At 41.3% G+C, this 21187-nt stretch overlaps 1 protein-coding gene across 1 annotated transcript in view; it reads left to right on the top strand.

The window, feature by feature from the left end:
* The window catches only part of LOC136614393 (leucine-rich colipase-like protein 1), a 104016-nt gene extending 88556 nt beyond the window's left edge, over positions 1-15460 (top strand). The window contains exons 5-6 of the mRNA XM_066594110.1: positions 13707-13835; positions 15266-15460. Of these exons, the coding sequence (XP_066450207.1) occupies positions 13707-13835; positions 15266-15367 (231 nt within the window). The 3' untranslated portion in view covers positions 15368-15460. The remainder of the gene's footprint in view (positions 1-13706; positions 13836-15265) is intronic.
* Positions 15461-21187: the final 5727 nt, after the last annotated feature.

The following is a 21187-nucleotide window of genomic DNA, read 5'->3' on the forward strand; positions in this document are numbered from 1 at the left end:
GATCTGCCGCACGAACGGCTCCCGCGGCTTCTATTGAGGACTATGGAAGCTGTTCGTATCCGCGGCACAGCAGCAAGCTGTTTTTGTGCTGTGCCACGGAGACGCGGAAGATTTTTTTTTTAATTGGTGCGCATGCACGCGGCACGCTGCCGGCGTGCTGAGCACGTCCGCCGACAGGAAAAACAGAAGATCCGTCCTGCACAGAGGAGAGCCCCGCAGCGTCCGGAGAGGTAAGTGTAATGTATTTTCCCTCTCCACGTCCGCGGGCATGCACGGATTTCACTGCGAGATTCAGCACCGTGCGTGCAAGTGGGCATGAGGCCTAAGAGAGAGGGATAGATAGATACATAGATGGATAGATATGCGATAGATAGATAAATAAATAGATAAATATGAGAGAGATTCAGAGATAGGACATACATAGATAGATATGAGATAGATAGATATGAGATAGATAGATATGAGATAGATAGATAGATATGAGATAGATAGACATTAGATAGAGAGATAGGAGAGAGAAAGATAGGAGAGAGAGATAGAGAGAGAGAGAGAGAGAGAGATAGGAGAGAGAGAGAGATGAGATAGATATAGATGGGACATAGATAGATAGAAAGATATAGATAGATATTAGATAGATAGATAAATAGGAGAGAGATACATATAGATATATAGATAGATATGAGATAGATAAAAAGATAGATAAATATGAGAGAGATTCAGAGATAGATAGATAGATAGATAGATAGATAGATAGATAGATAGATAGATAGATATAAGATAGATAGGAGAGAGAGATAGATAGATAGATAGATAGATAGATAGATAGATAGATAGATAGGAGAGATAGATAGATAGATAGGAGAGATAGATAGATAGATAGATAGATAGATAGATAGATAGATAGATAGATAGATAGATAGATAGATAGATAGGAGAGAGAGATAGATAGATAGGAGAGAGAGATGGATAGATAGACTAGATGATATACCCGGCTTCGCCCGAGTTAATTTGGTACTGGTGTTTATCTGGTGTTCACACGGAAAATCTTATGAAGTTGTGGTTACTTTAGAGATACCGGGAAAAAAATATGTTCACCATTTTGCATGGTTCTTTGCGTTACCCAGGAAAAACCACGTGGAGGCAACCATGCGACGTTTCCTTTATATAAAACTAGCTGATATACCCGGCTTCGCCCGAGTTAATTTGGTACTGGTGTTTATGTGGTGTTCACATTGAAAATCTTATGAGGTCGTGGTTACTTTAGAGATACTGAGGAAAAAGATATGTTCACCATTTTGCATAGTTCTCTGCGTTACCCAGAAAACACCACGTGGAGGTAACCATGCGACGCTTCCTTTATATAAAATGACATCAGGAAGTGAGAGAATTAGATTACATACATAAAATTTGGACTCTAATTCTTTTGCACTTAGAATTGAATAATCCAGTTGGGACCAATTAACTTTTCATATTTATGACACAATCAATGCTTGTGCCAAATTTCATGTTTCTATGACACCGGAAAGTGAGAAAATTACATTCCGCACGTAAAATTTGGACGCTAATTCTTTTGCGCATAGAATTGAATAAAGGAGTTGGGACCCATTAGCTTTTCCTATTTATGACATAATCAATGTTCGTGCCAAATTTCCCGTTTCTATGACACCGGAAAGTGAGACAATTATATTCCGCACGTAAGATTTGAACGCTAATTCTTTTGCACATAGAATTGAATAAAGGAGTTGGGACCCATTAGCTTTTCCTATTTATGACATAATCAATGTTCGTGCCAAATTTCCTGTTTCTATGACACCGGAAAGTGAAGAAATTACATTACGCACGTAAAATTTGGACGCTAATTCTTTTGCGCATAGAATTGAATAAAGGAGTTGGGACCAATTAGCTTTTCCTATTTATGACATAATCATTGCTCGTGCCAAATTTCATGTTTCTATGACACCGGAAAGTGAAAAAATTACATTCCGTACGTAAAATTTGGACGCTAATTCTTTTGCGCATAGAATTGATTAATCGAGTTGGGACCCATTAGCTTTTCCTATTTATGACATAATCAATGCTTGGGCCAAATTTCACGTTTCTATGACACCGGAAAGTGAGAAAATTACATTCCGCACGTAAAATTTGGACGCCAATTCTTTTGCGCTAGAATTGAATAATCGAGTTGGGACCTATGAACTTTTCCTATTTATGACATAATCATTGCTCGTGCCAAATTTCACGTTTCTATGACACCGGAAAGTGAAAAAATTACATTCCGTACGTAAAATTTGGACGCTAATTCTTTTGCGCATAGAATTGAATAATCGAGTTGGGACCCATTAGCTTTTCCTATTTATGACATAATCAATGCTCTGGCCAAATTTCACGTTTCTATGACACCGGAAAGTGAGAAAATTACATTCCGCACGTAAAATTTGGACACTAATTCTTTTGCGCATAGAATTGAATAATAGAGTTGGGACCCATTAGCTTTTCCTATTTATGACATAATCAATGCTCGTGCCAAATTTCACGTTTCTATGACACCAGAAAGTGAAAACATTACATTCCGCACGTAAAATTTCGACGCTAATTCTTTTGCGCATAGAATTGAATAATCGAGTTGGGACCCATTAACTTTTCCTATTGATGACATAATCAATGCTCGTGCCAAATTTCCCGTTTCTATGACATTGGGAAGTGAGTGATTTAGATTATGTACGTTAAATTTTGACGCCAATTATTTTGCGCTAGAATTGAATAATCGAGTTGGGACCCAATTTCTTTTCCTATTTTGGAGATAATCTATGCTTGCGCCAAATATCATGTTTCTACGACATTGGGAAGTTGGAGAACTTTTGGCGAGTCAGTCAGTGAGTCAGTCAGTCAGTGAGTGAGTCAGTGAGGGCTTTCAGCTTTATATATATAGATGACATCAGGAAGTGAGAGAATTAGATTACGTACATAAAATTTGGACGCTAATTCTTTTGCACATAGAATTGAATAATTGAGTTGGGACCCATTAACTTTTCCAATTTATGACATAAGCAATGCCTGTGCCAAATTTCAAGTTTCTATGACACTGGGAAGTGAGAGAATTAGATTCTGTATGTAAAATTTGGCCGCTAATTGTTTTGCGCTTAGAATTGAATAATCGAGTTGGGACCCATTAGCTTTTCCTATTCATGATATAATCAATGCCCGTGCGAAATTTCAAATTTCTTTGACATTGGGAAGTTGGAGAATTAGATTCCGTACGTAAAATTTGGACGCTAGTTCTTTTGCGCTAGAATTGATCAATTGAGTTGGGACCCATTAACTTTTCCTATTTATGACATAATCAATGCTCGTGCCAAATTTTAAGTTTCTATGACATTGGGAAGTGAGAGATTTAGATTATGTACGTAAAATTTTGACGCTAATTCTTTTGCGCTAGAATTAAATCGAGTTGGAACTGATTTACTTTTCCTATTTTGGACATAATCTATGCTCTTACTAAACTTCATGTTTCTACGATATCGGGAAGTTGGAGAATTTTTGGCGAGTCAGTCAGTCAGTGAGTGAGTCAGTGAGTCAAGTCAGTGAAGACTTTCGTCTTTATATATATAGACTAGCTGATATACCCGGCTTCGCCGAGTTAATTTAGGACTAGTGTTTATCTGGTGTTCACACGGAAAATCTTACGAAGTCGTGGTTACTTTAGAAATACTGGGAAAAAAATATGTTCACCATTTTGCATAGTTCTCTGCGTTACCCAGGAAACACCACGTGCAGGTAACCATGCGACGTTTCCTTTATATAAAGACTAGCTCATATACCCGGCTTCGCCCGAGTTAATTTTGTACTGGTGTTTATCTGGTGTTCACACGGAAAATCTTATGAAGTCGTGGTTACTTTAGAGATACCGAGGAAAAACATATGTTCACCATTTTGCATAGCTCTCTGCGTTACCCAGGAAACACCACGGTAGGTAACCATACGACGTTTCCTTTATATAAAATGACATCAGGAAGTGAGAAAATTAGATTCCATACGTAAAATTTGGACGCTAATTCTTTTGTGCTAGAATTAAAAAATCAAGTTGGGACCCATTACCTTTTCCTATTTATGACATAAACAATGCTCATGGAAAATTTCATGTTTCTATGACATTGGGAAGTGAGAGAATTAGATTCCATACGTAAAATTTGAATGCTAATTCTTTTGCGCATAGATTTGAATAATCGAGTTGGGACCCATTAACTTTTCCTATTTATGACATATTCAATGCTTATAGCAAATTTCATGTTTCTATGACATTGGGAAGTGAGAGATTTAGATTATGTACGTTAAATTTCGACGCTAATTCTTTTGCGCTAGAATTAAATAATCGAGTTGGGACCCACTACCTTTTCCTATTTATGACATAATCAATGCTCATGGCAAATTTCATGTTTCTACGACAACGGGAAGTGAGAGAATTAGATTCCGTACGTAAAATTTGGATGCTAATTCTTTTGCGCTTAGAATTGAATAATCAAGTTGGGACCCATTAATTTTTCATATTTATGACACAATCAATGCCCGTGCCAAATTTCAAGTTTCTATTACACCAAGAAGTCAGAGAATTAGATTTCGTATGTAAAACGTGGACGCTAATTCTTTTGCGCACAAAATTGAACAATCGAGTTGGGACCCATTAAATTTTCCTACTTATGACATAATCAATGCTCATGAGAAATTTCAAGTTTCTCTGACATCGGGAGGTGAGAGAATTAGATTCTGTACGTAAAATTTGGATGCTAATTTTTTTTGCGCTAGAATTGAATAATCGAGTTGGGACCCATTAGGTTTTCCTATTTATGACATAATCAATGCATTTGCCAAATTTCATGTTTCTACGACATCGGGAAGTGAATTAAATCCTGTACGCAAAATTTGGACGCTAATTCTTTTGCGCTAAGAATTCAATGGTCGAGTTGCGACTCATTAGCTTTTTCTTCTATTTATGACATTATCAATTCTCGTGCCAAATGTCACGTTTCTATGACACCGGAAAGAGAAAATTACATTCCGTACGTAAAATTTGGACGCTAATTCTTTTGCCCATAGAATTGAATAATCGAGTTGGGACCCATTAGCTTTTCCTATTTATGACGTAATCAATGCTTATGCCAAATTTCACGTTTCTATGACACCGGAAAGCGAGAAAATTACATTCCGTACGTAAAATTTGGACGCCAATTCTTTTGCGCATAGAATTGAATAATCGCGTTGGGACCTATTAGCTTTTCCTATTTATGACGTAATGAATGCTCATGCCAAATTTCGAGTTTCTCTGACATCGGGAAGTGAGAGAATTACATTCCGTACGTAAAATTTGGACGCTAATTCTTTTGTGCATAGAATTGATCGATCGAGTTGGGACCTATTAGCTTTTCCTATTTATGACATATTTAATGCTTGTGCCAAATTTTAAGTTTCTATGACATTGGGAAGTGAGAGATTTAGATTAGGCCTAAATAACCCCATATAGCTTCCAATATCACCATATGGGGACCAAATAACCCACATATAGCCTCTAATATCACCATATGGGGACTAAATAACCCCCCATATGGCTTCTAACATCACCATATGAGGACTAAATACCCCCCGATTTAGCTTCTAATATCACCATATGGGGACTAAATAACTCCCATATTGCTTCTAATATCACCATATGGAAACTAAATAACCCCTATATAGCTCCTAAAATCACCATATGAGGACTAACCCCCCCTCCCCCCCCATATAGTTTCTAATATCGCTATATTGAGACTAAATAACCCCCCATATAGCATCTAATATTACCATATGGGGACTAAATAACTCCCCATATAGCTTCTAATATCACCATATGGACACTAAATAACCCACATATAGCTTCTAATATCACCATATGGACACTAAATAACCCCTGTATAGCTTCTAATATCACTATATGGAGACTAAATAACCCCCAGTATAACTTCTATATGGGGACTAAATAACCCCCCTATACTATCCAAGATCACCATATCGGGACTAAATAACCCCCCACATATCTCCTAATATCACCATATGGGGACCATATAACCCCAATATAGCTTCTAATATCACCATATAAAGACTAAATAACCCCCCATATAGCTTCCAATATCACCATATGGGACTGAGTAACCCCCATATAGCTTGCAATATCACCATATGGGGACTAAATAACCCCCATACAGATTTACATTTCACTATATGCAAACTAAATAACCCCCTAATAAAGCTTTCAATATCACCATATGGGGACTAAATAACCCCCATATAGCTTCCTAGATCACCATATGGGGCCTGAATAACCCCCATATAGCCTCTAATATCACCATATGGGGACTAAGTAACCCCCATATAGCTTCTAATATCACCATATCGAGACTAAATAAACCCCCATATAGCTTCTAATATAACCATATGGAGACTTAAAGGGGTTGTCCCGCGCCGAAACGGGTTTTTGTTTTTTTTTCAACCCCCCCCCCCCCCCCCCCCGTTCGCCGCGAGACAACCCCGATGCAGGGGTTAAAAAAGAACACCGGAGAGCGCTTACCTGAATCCCCGCGCTCCGGGTGACTTCTTGCTTACCTGATGAAGATGGCCGCGGGGATCTTCTCACTCGGTGGACCGCAGGGCTTCTGTGCGGTCCATTGCCGATTCCAGCCTCCTGATTGGCTGGAATCGGCACGTGACGGGGCGGAGCTACACGGAGCCGGCATCCAGCACGAGCAGCCCCATTGAAAAAAGAAGAAGACCGGGACTGCGCAAGCGCGGCTAATTTGGCCATTAGACGGCGAAAATTAGTCGGCTCCATGGAAACGAGGACGCTAGCAACGGAGCAGGTAAGTGAAAAACTTCTTATAACTTCTGTATGGCTCATAATTAATGCACAATGTACATTACAAAGTGCATTAATATGGCCATACAGAAGTGTATAGACCCACTTGCTGCCGCGGGACAACCCCTTTAATAGCTCCCCATATAGCTTCCAATATCACCATTCACCATATTGGGACTAAATAACCCCCCATATAGTTTCTAATATCACCATATGGGGTCTAAATAACCCACATATAGCTTCTAATATCACCATATGGGGAATAAATAACCCCCATATAGCTTCTAACATCACCGTATAAGGACTAAATACCCCCCCCCCCCCCCCCATATAGCTTTCAATATCACCATTCACCATATGGGGACTAAATAACCCCCCATATAGTTTGTAATATCACCATATGGGGTCTAAATAACTCACATATAGCTTCTAATATCACCATATTGAGACTAAATAAACCCCCATATAACTTCTAATATAACCATATGGAGACTTAATAGCTCCCCATATAGCTTCCAATATCACCATTCACCATATGGGGACTAAATAACCCCCCCCCCATATAGTTTCTAATATCACCATATGGGGTCTAAATAACCCACATATAGCTTCTAATATCACCATATCAAGACTAAATAAACCCCCATATAGCTTCTAATATAACCATATGGAGACTTAATAGCTTCCAATATCACCATTCACCATATGGGGACTAAATAACCCCCCCATATAGCTTCTAATATCACCATATGGGGTCTAAATAACCCACATATAGCTTCTAAAATCACTATATGGAGACTAAATAACCCCCCATATAGCTCCTAATATCACCATATGAGGACTAAACCCCCCCCATATAGTTTCTAATATTACTATATTGAGACTAAATAACCCCCCATATAGCTTCTAATATCACCATATGGACACTAAATAACCCCTGTATAGCTTATAATATCACTATATGGAGACTAAATAACCCCCAGTATAACTTCTATATGGGGACTAAATAACCCCCCTATACTTTCCAAGATCACTATATGGGGACTAAATAACCCCCCACATAGCTCCTAATATCACCATATGGGGACCAAATAACCCCAATATAGCTTCTAATATCACCATATAAAGACTAAATAACCCCCCATATAGCTTCCAATATCACCATATGGGGACTGAGTAACCCCCATATAGCTTGCAATATCACCATATGGGGACTAAATAACCCCCATACAGATTTACATTTCACTATATGCGGACTAAATAACCCCCTAATATAGCTTCCAATATCACCATATGGGGACTAAATAACCCACATATAGCTTCTAATATCACCATATGGGGACTAAGTAACCCACATATAGCTTCTAACATCACTATATGAGGACTAAATCTTCCCCCCCCCCCCCGGTATAGCTTCTAATATCACCATATCGAGACTAAATAAACCCCCATATATCTTCTAATATAACCATATGGAGACTTAATAGCTCCCCATACAGCTTCCAATATCACCATTCACCATATGGGGACTAAATAACCCCCCATATAGTTTCTAATATCACCATATGGGGAATAAATAACCCCCATATAGCTTCTAACATCACCATATAAGGACTAAATACCTCCCCCCCCCCCCGATATAGCTTCCAATATCACCAAATGGGGACTAAATAACCCCCCATATAGTTTCTAATATCACCATACGGAGACTAAATAACCCCCATATAGCTTCTAATATCAACATATGGAGACTAAACCCCCATATCGCTCATAATATCACACTATGGGGACTAAATTACCCCCGTATAGCTTCTAATATCACCACATGGAGACTAAATATCCCCCCATATAGCTCCTAATATCACCATATGGGGAGTAAATAACCCCCATTTAGCTTCGAATATCACCATATGGAAACTAAATTACCCCTATATAGCTTCTAATATCACTATATGGAGACTAAATAACCCCCATATATCTTCCTATATCACCATATGGGGCCTGAATAACCCTAATATAGCTTCTAATATCACCATATGGGGACTAAATAACCCCCATATAGCTTCTAACATCACCATATGAGGACTACATACCCCCCCCCCCCCCCATATAGCTTCTAATATTACCATATGGGGACTAAATAACCCCCCATATAGCTTCTAATATTACCATATGGAGACTAAATAACTCCCCATATAGCTTCTAATATCACCATATGGACACTAAATAACCCACATATAGCTTCCAATATCACCATATGGAAACTAAATAACCCCTTTATAGCTTCTAATATCACTATATGGAGCCTTAATAACCCCCCATATAGTTTTTATTATCACCACATGGAGACTAAATAACCTCCCATATTGCTTCTAAAATCACCATATGGGGACTAAATAACCCCCCATATAGCTTCTAATATCACCATAGTGAGAATAAATAACCCCCCATATAGCTTCTAATATTACCATATGGACACTAAATAACCCACATATAGCTTCTAATATCACCATATGGACACTAAATAACCCCTGTATAGCTTCTAATATCACTATATGGAGACTAAATAACCCCCAGTATAACTTCTATATGGGGACTAAATAACCCCCCTATACTATCCAAGATCACCATATGGGGACTAAATAACCCCCCTCATAGCTCCTAATATCACCATATGGGGACCATATAACCCCAATATAGCTTCTAATATCACCATATAAAGACTAAATAACCCCCCATATAGCTTCCAATATCACCATATGGGGACTGAGTAACCCCCATATAGCTTGCAATATCACCATATGGGGACTAAATAATCCCCATACAGATTTACATTTCACTATATGCGGACTAAATAACCCCCTAATATAGCTTCCAATATCACCATACGGGGACTAAATAACCCACATATAGCTTCTAACATCACCATATGAGGACTAAATCTTCCCCCCCCCCATGTAGCTTCTAATATCACCATATCGAGACTAAATAAACCCCCATATAGCTTCTAATATAACCATATGGAGACTTAAAAGCTCCCCATATAGCTTCCAATATCACCATTCACCATATGGGGACTAAATACCCCCCCCCCCATATAGTTTCTAATATCGCCATATGGGGTCTAAATAACCCACATATAGCTTCTAATATCACCATATGGGGACTAAATAACCCCCCATATAGTTTCTAATATCACCATATGGAGACTAAATAACCCCCATATAACTTCCAATATCAACATATGGAGACTAAATAACCCCCATATCGCTCCTAATATCACACTATAGGGACTAAATTACCCCCGTATAGCTTCTAATATCACCACATGGAGACTAAATAACCCCCCATATAGCTTCTAACCTCACCATAATGAGACTAAATATCCCCCCATATAGCTCCTAATATCACCATATGGGGAGTAAGTAACCCCCATATAGCTTCTAACATCACCATATAAGGACTAAATACCTCCCCCCCCCCATATAGCTTCCAATATCACCATTCACCATATGGGGACTAAATAACCCCCCATACAGTTTGTAATATCACCATATGGGGTCTAAATAACCCACATATAGCTTCGAATATCACCATATGGAAACTAAATAACCCCTATATAGCTTCTAATATCACTATATGGAGACTAAATAACCCCTATATAGCTTCCTATATCACCATATGGGGCCTGAATAACCCTAATATAGCTTCTAATATCACCATATGGGGACTAAATAACCCCCATATAGCTTCTAACATCCCCATATGAGGACTACATATCCCCCCCCCCATATAGCTTCTAATATTACCATATGGACACTAAATAACCCACATATAGCTTCTAATATCACTATATGGAGACTAAATAACCCCCCATATAGTTTTTATTATCACCACATGGAGACTAAATAACCCCCCATATGGCTTCTAAAAATCACCATATGGGGACTAAATAACCCCCCATATAGCTTCTAATATCACCATAGTGAGAATAAATAACCCCACATATAGCTCCTAATATCACCATATGGGGACTAAATAACCCCCCATATAGCTTCTAACCTCACCATAGTGAGACTAAATATCCCCCCATATAGCTCCTAATATCACCATATGGGGAGTAAGTAACCCCCATATAGCTTCGAATATCACCATATGGAAACTAAATAACCCCTATATAGCTTCTAATATCACTATATGGAGACTACATAACCCCTATATAGCTTCCTATATCACCATACGGGGCCTGAATAACCCTAATATAGCTTCTAATATCACCATATGGGGACTAAATAACCCCCATATAGCTTTTAACTTCACCATATGAGGACTACATATCCCCCCCCCATATAGCTTCTAATATTACCATATGGACACTAAATAACCCCCATATCGCTTCCAATATCACCATATGGAAACTAAATAACCCCCATATAGCTTCTAATATCACCATATGGGGACTAAGTAACCACCCCATATAGTTTCTAATATCACCATATTGAGACTAAATAACCCCCCATATAGCTTCTAATATTACCATATGGGGACTAAGTAACCACCCCATATAGTTTTTAATATCACCATATTGAGACTAAATAACCCCCCATATAGCTTCTAATATTACCATATGGGGACTTAATAACTCCCTATATAGTTTCTAATATCACCATATGGAGACTAAATAACCCCCATATAACTTCCAATATCAACATATGGAGACTAAATAACCCCCATATCGCTCCTAATATCACACTATAGGGACTAAATTACCCCCGTATAGCTTCTAATATCACCACATGGAGACTAAATAACCCCCCATATAGCTTCTAACCTCACCATAATGAGACTAAATATCCCCCCATATAGCTCCTAATATCACCATATGGGGAGTAAGTAACCCCCATATAGCTTCTAACATCACCATATAAGGACTAAATACCTCCCCCCCCCCCCCCCATATAGCTTCCAATATCACCATTCACCATATGGGGACTAAATAACCCCCCATATAGTTTGTAATATCACCATATGGGGTCTAAATAACCCACATATAGCTTCGAATATCACCATATGGAAACTAAATAACCCCTATATAGCTTCTAATATCACTATATGGAGACTAAATAACCCCTATATAGCTTCCTATATCACCATATGGGGCCTGAATAACCCTAATATAGCTTCTAATATCACCATATGGGGACTAAATAACCCCCATATAGCTTCTAACATCCCCATATGAGGACTACATATCCCCCCCCCCCCCCCATATAGCTTCTAATATTACCATATGGACACTAAATAACCCACATATAGCTTCTAATATCACTATATGGAGACTAAATAACCCCCCATATAGTTTTTATTATCACCATATGGGGACTAAATAACCCCCCATATAGCTTCTAATATCACCATAGTGAGAATAAATAACCCCACATATAGCTCCTAATATCACCATATGGGGACTAAATAACCCCCCATATAGCTTCTAACCTCACCATAGTGAGACTAAATATCCCCCCATATAGCTCCTAATATCACCATATGGGGAGTAAGTAACCCCCATATAGCTTCGAATATCACCATATGGAAACTAAATAACCCCTATATAGCTTCTAATATCACTATATGGAGACTAAATAACCCCTATATAGCTTCCTATATCACCATACGGGGCCTGAATAACCCTAATATAGCTTCTAATATCACCATATGGGGACTAAATAACCCCCATATAGCTTTTAACATCACCATATGAGGACTACATATCCCCCCCCCCCATATAGCTTCTAATATTACCATATGGACACTAAATAACCCCCATATAGCTTCTAATATCACCATATGGGGACTAAATAACCCCCATATCGCTTCCAATATCACCATATGGAAACTAAATAACCCCCATATAGCTTCTAATATCACCATATGGGGACTAAGTAACCACCCCATATAGTTTCTAATATCACCATATTGAGACTAAATAACCCCCCATATAGCTTCTAATATTACCATATGGGGACTTAATAACTCCCTATATAGCCGTTCTCATACAGCTCTTAGGCTGCTTTCACATAGGCAAGAAAATCGTGCGATTTCCGCGCGATGCGAGAGTGAGTAAAAATGCTGAATTATGAAATCAATGATTTTCAATGGTTTCCTTCACATTTGTAATGTTTTCACTCTGCGATGTTGCATGAAGAAAAAAATCTTTCCCCATGTTTCCCCATGGAGTTTCCTTTTTATTGCATCGCAAAGGACGAAATTGCGATTGTCGTGCAATGTGTTTTTAACATTAGAAAGTACTATTGACTTTTGCGCTAAAAAAATCACCGCAAAGCCCGTGTGATCGCGCCTTATTCCTGTTTATGGAGGCGTTGTTCTAAAAAAAAACTTCTATAGGAAAAGAAGTCCATAACACTTGAAATTCCGTATGAATGAGGTCTAAGGCTGCGCTCAGACGGATGTTTGTGTGTGACAATCCAGGGCCCAACTCGCAGCGGACCGCACGCGGATGTACGTCCATGTGATGTCTGAGCGGCGGGTAGCAGACATTACATATCCTGCTCATCCATGACACGGACCGGAACAGGACAGGATCCACGTGAAATAACACTCATGTGAAGAGCCTGATTGTCATATATGGGTCCGTGTGCCGTGAAATACACGGACAGCACAGATGGGGAACCACCGCCTGAACTGTCCCTAACAGCCTCTCCTTCCCGGTGTGAAGTAATAATTGTGGCCGATCTCAGGAAGGAGAACAAAGAGACAAACAAAGAGAATAACAATCACATCACATTTATGTCTCTCTTACTTTTAGAACAATGGAAATCCGTGTAATCTAAATGCAGGATGTGACAGCGGATGTTGCCGTACGCTAAACCCAAGGGATCCTTATAGACGTATATGTCAATCAAGAGCAGCAGAAAATGCGACCTGTGACCTTATTGTGAGTATCTGTAAGCAGCTGATGTATCTGCTTCTCCCTTCGTTGTGTACAGAATTCCGGGGTGCCGCTCCGATCACATGGGCGCCCCATCCGTGTGTTGTGTGATGTGCGGGCACCACAGATTACATGTCCTGTTCTCATGTGACACGTAAATAGAACATGTGGTGATTCTTCAGCCTCCACTCCTAATAGCACAAATACGGTTATTTCCCTTCATTGTCGGCTTTACTAAATATTTGCTTTGCCCACAAAATAAGCATCCTGCAGCCTCTTATCTTAGAGCTCTACATGCTGCGGTTCCTCTGTTACTCCTCCTGGCAGTGTATGAATACCTACACACTCAGGTACTTGTACCCGCAGCAGTGAGGTGACAGGAGCCTCTACTATAAATTACCACAATCTTTGTCGCCCCCTAAAACCTCCTGTTCCGTCTCTACAAGCTGCGCAGCCAAAACCTGCGCTGAGGAGCCGCGATATTATTCACACGGAGGAGGTTAATGCTCAAGTGTGAAACGGACAGAATTTGGACAAAACTTGGAGCAATCAGGGCCCATTCACACCGCCGTATCCCCTGTCCGCACAACACGGCTGATCTGCATGGGTGGAGTCAGATGTAGACATGTGATGCGGATGTCCTGCTGTCACCCCGATTTACAGACCAAAATCACCAGGAAAGAGCGGAAAAAATTACATCAATTGGTATTTTTTGCGGTTTCTTTTTTGTGCATCTAAAACCACAGTGAATAGAGACGCAATAAGCAAGCAGAGAAACGTGCAAAAACATCCAACATACACGGGCGGAAACAACGGTGCGCTCTTCATGGACTAATACTGCGTTCACTGGTGTGAATGAGACCTTAAAGGCGATGTATTTATTTACATTATATATATATATATATATATATATATATACACACACACACACACACTTTTTTTTTTTTACAGACCGAATGTCTTTTCCCTTTTTGATTCTCGGACCAGAATCGCACATTAAAATCAGTGGATGTGTTTAAAATATAAAACACCCTTGCACGGCGTGGGCGTAATGTCTTCTTTATTTACGCACCCATTGAATTCAATTGGAGGTTTAAATTACATCATTTCGTGCGCCTTCCGTTTTTTTCTCCCGTGTAAAGAACGGATTGCAATCAGATGACATTTCTGCATTAAAAACACAAACCCTTATGTAAAACGCACCGACAAAGGGACCTCAGTCATTGTTTTCTGACTAAAATCCCGCTTGTCATGTCAATGAGGACTAATTCAGTGTAAACCGGCGTGCGGTGGGAGACGTAGCTTCAGACGGGACATTCTCAGTAACTGGACCCCCGGCCTCACGCTGCGTCTCCCACCGCTGAGCCTACATGTTACTGACAGATGTGGTTAGGAGTCACAAGTGTCTTCATTAACCCTATCATCTCTTTCTTTAGCCTTTTTTCGGGAAGTACAATAACTGCCTGTGTGAGGGTGGATTTACATGTAGGAGGAACCAGAATAACCGTTTCTCCTGCCAGAAGCCAAGCGGCAAATAACTGAGTCTAAGATGAGAAAGTATCCGCCTGTATCTACACGGATCTACAAGAAGTTGTGAATCTTATGGAAATAAAGCTTCTACAACTTCCTTATATGTTTTGTCTTTTCTCGCTGTTTTTAAGATCTCTGCTTGCTGTCAGTAAATGAAAACATTGCCATTCAGAGGCTGAGAAGCCGTCCTCTTGTCTGCCTCACACAGCAGCAGTTTGTTACAATATAGCAGCCAGGAGTCTAGAACAGGAGTAATAGGTGGGCTGCTGATGTGTGGAGCTCATAGAGGAGTCTATAAAGGGCTTATCCAGACGGACTGGTTCTCACATCCGTGTGCTTAGCGTGTTCACAACTGACTTCATACTTACATTACACTGACCTGTTACAGTCAATATGACTCTGCAGACAGGTTGAATTTATTATGCTGTTCTCCTTTCCTGTAGCCCTGACAGCAGCACATATAGATATGGGGATCTATTCCCCTACCATGAGCCTTGGAAAGTTAATTTAAATTTTGTACTAACCCTATCAGAAGGACTTTAGCTCCTCCCCCTTGTCTGTTTTTAAAGACTACAAAGAGATGTAGAGAAAAATACTTTATTGGTTGGGTAGATATGTGCTGCTGTAAGATCTCCAAAATAACATAATAACTTCTGGCTTCCTTGGGTATCCTCACACAGCAGTCTTCTCCATAGAGAGGTTCTTCTTACACAGTAGGTGTGTTGTGTGCTCCATGTGCCGATGCTCTCAGCCAGATACCGCATCTTCTGCCCCTGATGTTGCTGTGACTCTGGTATAGCGAGTCTGACGTCTTCTGGACGGAGACCTTCACTTTTATATGAAGTTATAACAGGGTCTCTCGGTCACCTAGATATGGTGGGCTGGGGGGATTTCTCCCTTTCTTTGGGCTCTGTGTGAGCACAGACAACTGATCTGTCCAAACTCTCAGCTGTGATAGGTCTATTCTCGGACAGTGCCCCACATCTGGTGTCTACGAGCACCTTTCCTCCTTCCAGGTAGGTTTAGCACAGAAGGCCGGCAGGACAATTACCTGATTCACATTGAGAAAAAATAACCAATGAGCCTGAATAATGGCCTTAATATCACTGTATCCTCATGGAAGGATAGATAAGGCCCATAGATCATAGAATAGCAAGTCTGTTTCCAGTAATGGCTAGAAGGAGTGCTCACATAGCTTTCAATTTTGGGAAAGGGTTGACTTTAGCTGTCTTCAGTCTCTCAATGGCCATTATGAACCGCTTTGTCAACCACAAGTGTCTTTAGCTAGAGACTTACCTTAGGCCTTTCTCAAATCCATCCTGTGAAAAATGGAGCATCACTCCTAAATATCGTTCCTCTACTAAAAGCTTTCCTTGTTCACACTATTTATGAAGATGGACACTATACAGGTATAGGCACTTTTAGTTGCCATTTCTTGGGTGGCCAACAGAGTTCAGGTTTCTACCTGATTGTTACATCTGTGCAAGCCATGGGAACAACGACCTACATGAACGCAACCCAAATAAGACAGGAGAGAAAGAATATGCAATCGGACACCAACAACATACATAAATCAAACATACAAACAACCAGATGCTAAAATGCTTACCAATAGTACAAACCCACATAGGCAGCTGGAATTACTAATATGTATGAGGTATTGGTCTGTATTTTGGCCAGAATACATAAGTTCACAAGCCCACTTCAAGGGTCTTTGGTGTCTTGTGAGTCCCTAGGGAACTCTGCCTACAAGCAGGGTGATTCTCTCAATAGGGATGGCTCCACGCAGGAACCTAGGGGCCCCGGCTAATCCTAGATGGTAACAGACAGGAACACCATACAGGGTAGATAAAACAAAACACACACTGAGCATGGCAATTCACACCAAGTATAGTCAATACCTACAGACTAAGACCCCCTGCACACAGGCGGAAATTCCGCGGCTGGATTTTCTGCACAATTTCCGCCCGTGGAAGCTGCCATATGATTGCATTAGAAAACGCAATCCTAGGCAGACGTCCATGATTTGTCTGTGCAAAATCATGTGCAGAAAACAAATCACGGCATGCTCTATTTCTCTGCGGGGCTCTGGTCTGCGCATGCGGGACCCGACCCGAGCCCCTGCAGAGACCAGCGCGGTGCTCACCTGCTCTTGCGGCTCCGGCTCTTTGATGTGCCGGCTGCCGGCGCATGCGCAGACCAGAGCCGGCAGCCGGCACATCAAAGAGCCGGAGCCGCAAGAGCAGGTGAGCACCGCGCTGGTCTCTGCAGGGGTTCGGGTCGGGTCCCGCTGCGAGAATTCTTTTAGCCGAATATTTCCCCTTTGCATCTGCAGGTGGCCTTACACAGAACACGACCTTGTTCACACCAAGTGACTGCAACACAGAGGGAACACCACACAGAACATGTCATTGTACACACCAAGTGCAGTCCCCTCCTTCAGACCACACTGTAGAAGTCATTGCTGCCACATGAAGTCTGCTCACCTCACAGAGGAAAACCACACAGAACAAGTCATTGTACTCATCAAGTGCAGTCCACACTTTCAGACATACACTGAACAAGTCGTTACCACATGAAGTCTGCTCATCTCACAGGCAGAGCGAAGCCTCATTCAGAACCTCATGCATGCAGAAATATCTTACAGACAGTGAGTGTGGACCCACTGTGCCAACCAACTGGTTTGGCTTTGGGTTAATCCAAAGAGCATTATCCTGACTGTTCCCCGGTATTCACCCTTTGACCCATGTACAGGGATCTGGAATTTGCTGCAGGAAACCGAGCAGACCACTACCTGCTGGAGTAGTCCTGGTGTTGTTGGGAGCTGATCCATGGAGGTCAAAGGGACCGGTGCAAGGCACCGCGAAACAGGCCAAACTGTAAACAGAAACCGGTTCAATGTCTGGCCGGGCAGAGAACAAAAGTAATCCAGGTAAAAGTCCAGGAATCAGGACAGACACAGAAGTCAGAGACAGGAGACCCATGCTGAGTGACCGAGGCAAACTTACACCAACACTTAGGCAAAGGAGAAGGATTCCCAGCTGAGCAAATAGAATGGCAATAGCCTATTACCCTTCAGCTGGGCGGAGAACTCTTGCAGTGCTGATGAAAGTATACAGCTAAGAGTCCATTCATGCAGAAGGAGCAGAGTGAAACATAAGTCTACCAGGAGTAGCTAAAGGGCAGCAGACATGGGTAGCCGGCCTAACAAATAAGACATGAGTTAGTTCAAGTGTCCACACACCAAGAAAGGTGCAAGAGCATTAGACACCAAACTAATATAAAATGAACATTTTGGTAGATATCACCCACCTGACAATGTATAGGACATCAGATGTCTGGGGACCACACCTGATAAAAGGGAAGGGAGGAGAGCCATAGAACCTGCTGATAGGAGATCAGGTGTGCAAACCATCTTCAGGGAAAGCAACTCAAACTAGCAGCATGCATAACACCAAGCGTTGCGGTGGAAAAGGATAGTGGATTAATGACCAGCACCCTCTAGTAAGAGGGGCTGGTATTTATGGGCACATCATGATGGTGATTGGCTGGCTAGAGAGCTCCACACTATCAGCCAGCCAAATCCACCACACCTACAGCAGTGTGATTCTGGAAACCCATAGTCCTACAGGTCCCAGGAGCACAATGTGACACTGATAATCACATTTTCCTTAGCAAAGACCTCTAAATTTTCATGCCAACATGATGAATACCTTCAGGCTTTTCAACAGCTTGTCTGAGTAAAAACCTACCATGGTTTCCATGACTAGTCCTCCAAAGCAGGAGAAATCACGCTGCCTTAGGCCAGAATGTTAGGCTTAGTCTTGCCTGAGAAAGTCCCAACTCTAGTTGGAGCAAACCTCTCCGGATGAAGAATTGTCTGGAAATGGCTGAAATGATCTGTCCACAAGTTTCTCTGACATTACTGAGAAAACTCTCACGCGGTTTGGAGTACGGTAAGTCGTCTTGTAGGACAGGCAGACAGCATATTAGAGACTAACCCGTCCTCTCTGCTATTGAGTCTTGGCATCAGAATTTACCTCACTTGCCCCTGACACTACATTTCTCCTGGATCATCTGTATGAGTTGCCCTGGAAAGGGGATAGATTATTATTATTATTATTTGCCTAATATATTTCCCCTTTGTATTGACATTTGGGGGAAATCCTGAATCCTTCTATTCTTCCTATTGAGACTATTTACTGGAAACACGCAGCCTAGTGTGGTGCAGAGTGTGAAAGCCCAAGGGATGTGAGGCGTTTACATGTGATAAAGGCCTCACATCACTCAGGGGATGAAGGGATCCTTATGACAGCCGCAGCAGAGGATCGCAGAGGTCCCCCATTGCTTTCACTGGGGCCGGCGAAATCACGCAGCAAGATAGAGTATGCCGTGATTTGTTTCTCGCACAGAATCTCATCACATAGCAGTGCTATGCAGGAAACCATCGCTCATGTGTATAAACCCACTCCATAGAATGGGGTTCAAATTTGTGGGTCTCGCAACGCACAAATCTTGCACGATTCTCTCGGCCCTCTAAGTCCCTGAGTCATGCTGCCCGGCCTTCCATCACTGACGTCGGCCCATGAGAGGTGCTGGAATGCTGGAGGGCTGTGATGAAATGCTGCATGACTCGGGGCTCGGGTGGTCCACCTTCATGGCTTATAAGAGGGAGTTATTAAAAGTGAGTTTTTACTAAAATACAATGCTTGTACTAATAAACATGCAGATTTTGTGTAATCTGCCAGAGAGCGCTATGGGGCTCATGTAAATTATTCTTAACCCCTTAAGGATGGGGCCCAGTTTGGTATGTTGGTACAAAGACCAATTCCCAGCATGCAGGAGGACAACCACTAACCCTCCCCCCCCCCCCCCCCTGATGTACGGGAGGGGGGCTGCTTAGTATTATACTTGTGCACAAATAGGGGCCACTGCTACAAGTACATGTTACTATGGGATAAAAGGACATGGAATCTTATGCTCTATAACATTACTTACCATAAACCTGAAATAAATAGACAGACTCCGGTGTGGCATCTTAAGGCCGCGGCATTTATTTTTTAAACGGGGTTACCATAACCTTTAATAACAAAATCATAACCAGATATATAACAGGTAGACTCAGTCCTAACCCGTCAGGTCTACACCAATAACCCATTTAAAACTATCTTTATAACCACCTGCAGGAGGCGGGCAGCATTCCCAAAAGGCCATGCAACCACTAAGGCCACTACCAGCGGAAATAATTCTACCAATGTTGCATTCTTTACAAGACCTTTGGCAACCCAATTGAGATGCCAGCCTTCCGCAGACCACTCCTCACCAAATGTAGCTGCATATCCTGTTTCAGACGATCCCAAGTGCAAATGTAAAACCTCAATATCACAAAATTCCGACTACCTGACAGAATTCCCATTGTATTGTGGCAAAAACTGTAACCAGATGCACATATTCCCCCTCAAACTTGCTGACACCCTGACATGCGAGGACGGTGACAACAGCACTTTCATAGAAACGAACAAACATCGCACAAAGATCCTTTCCATGGGTTGTACCCGGCATTCAAACACCGGCTGCCCGGCAATCTGCTGTAGTTCTCTTAATGTGAGCTTCTTTCTTACCGCCGCTCTGAGCAAGACACATAGCCTCTCCACCTCGCTCTCAGGCAGACAAAATTCCATTTTTTCGCTATCAATTACTATATCTAAAAACTCCAGCTCCTTACAAGGATACATAGTTTTATCCTGTGCCAACGGGACTCCAAAAAACTCCATCCATGACACAAAACCTTCCAAAACATCTAGACATCCAATATTGTCTGAAGCTCC

Source organism: Eleutherodactylus coqui, chromosome 1 (assembly GCF_035609145.1).
Source record: "Eleutherodactylus coqui strain aEleCoq1 chromosome 1, aEleCoq1.hap1, whole genome shotgun sequence".
Lineage (NCBI taxonomy): Eukaryota > Metazoa > Chordata > Amphibia > Anura > Eleutherodactylidae > Eleutherodactylus > Eleutherodactylus coqui.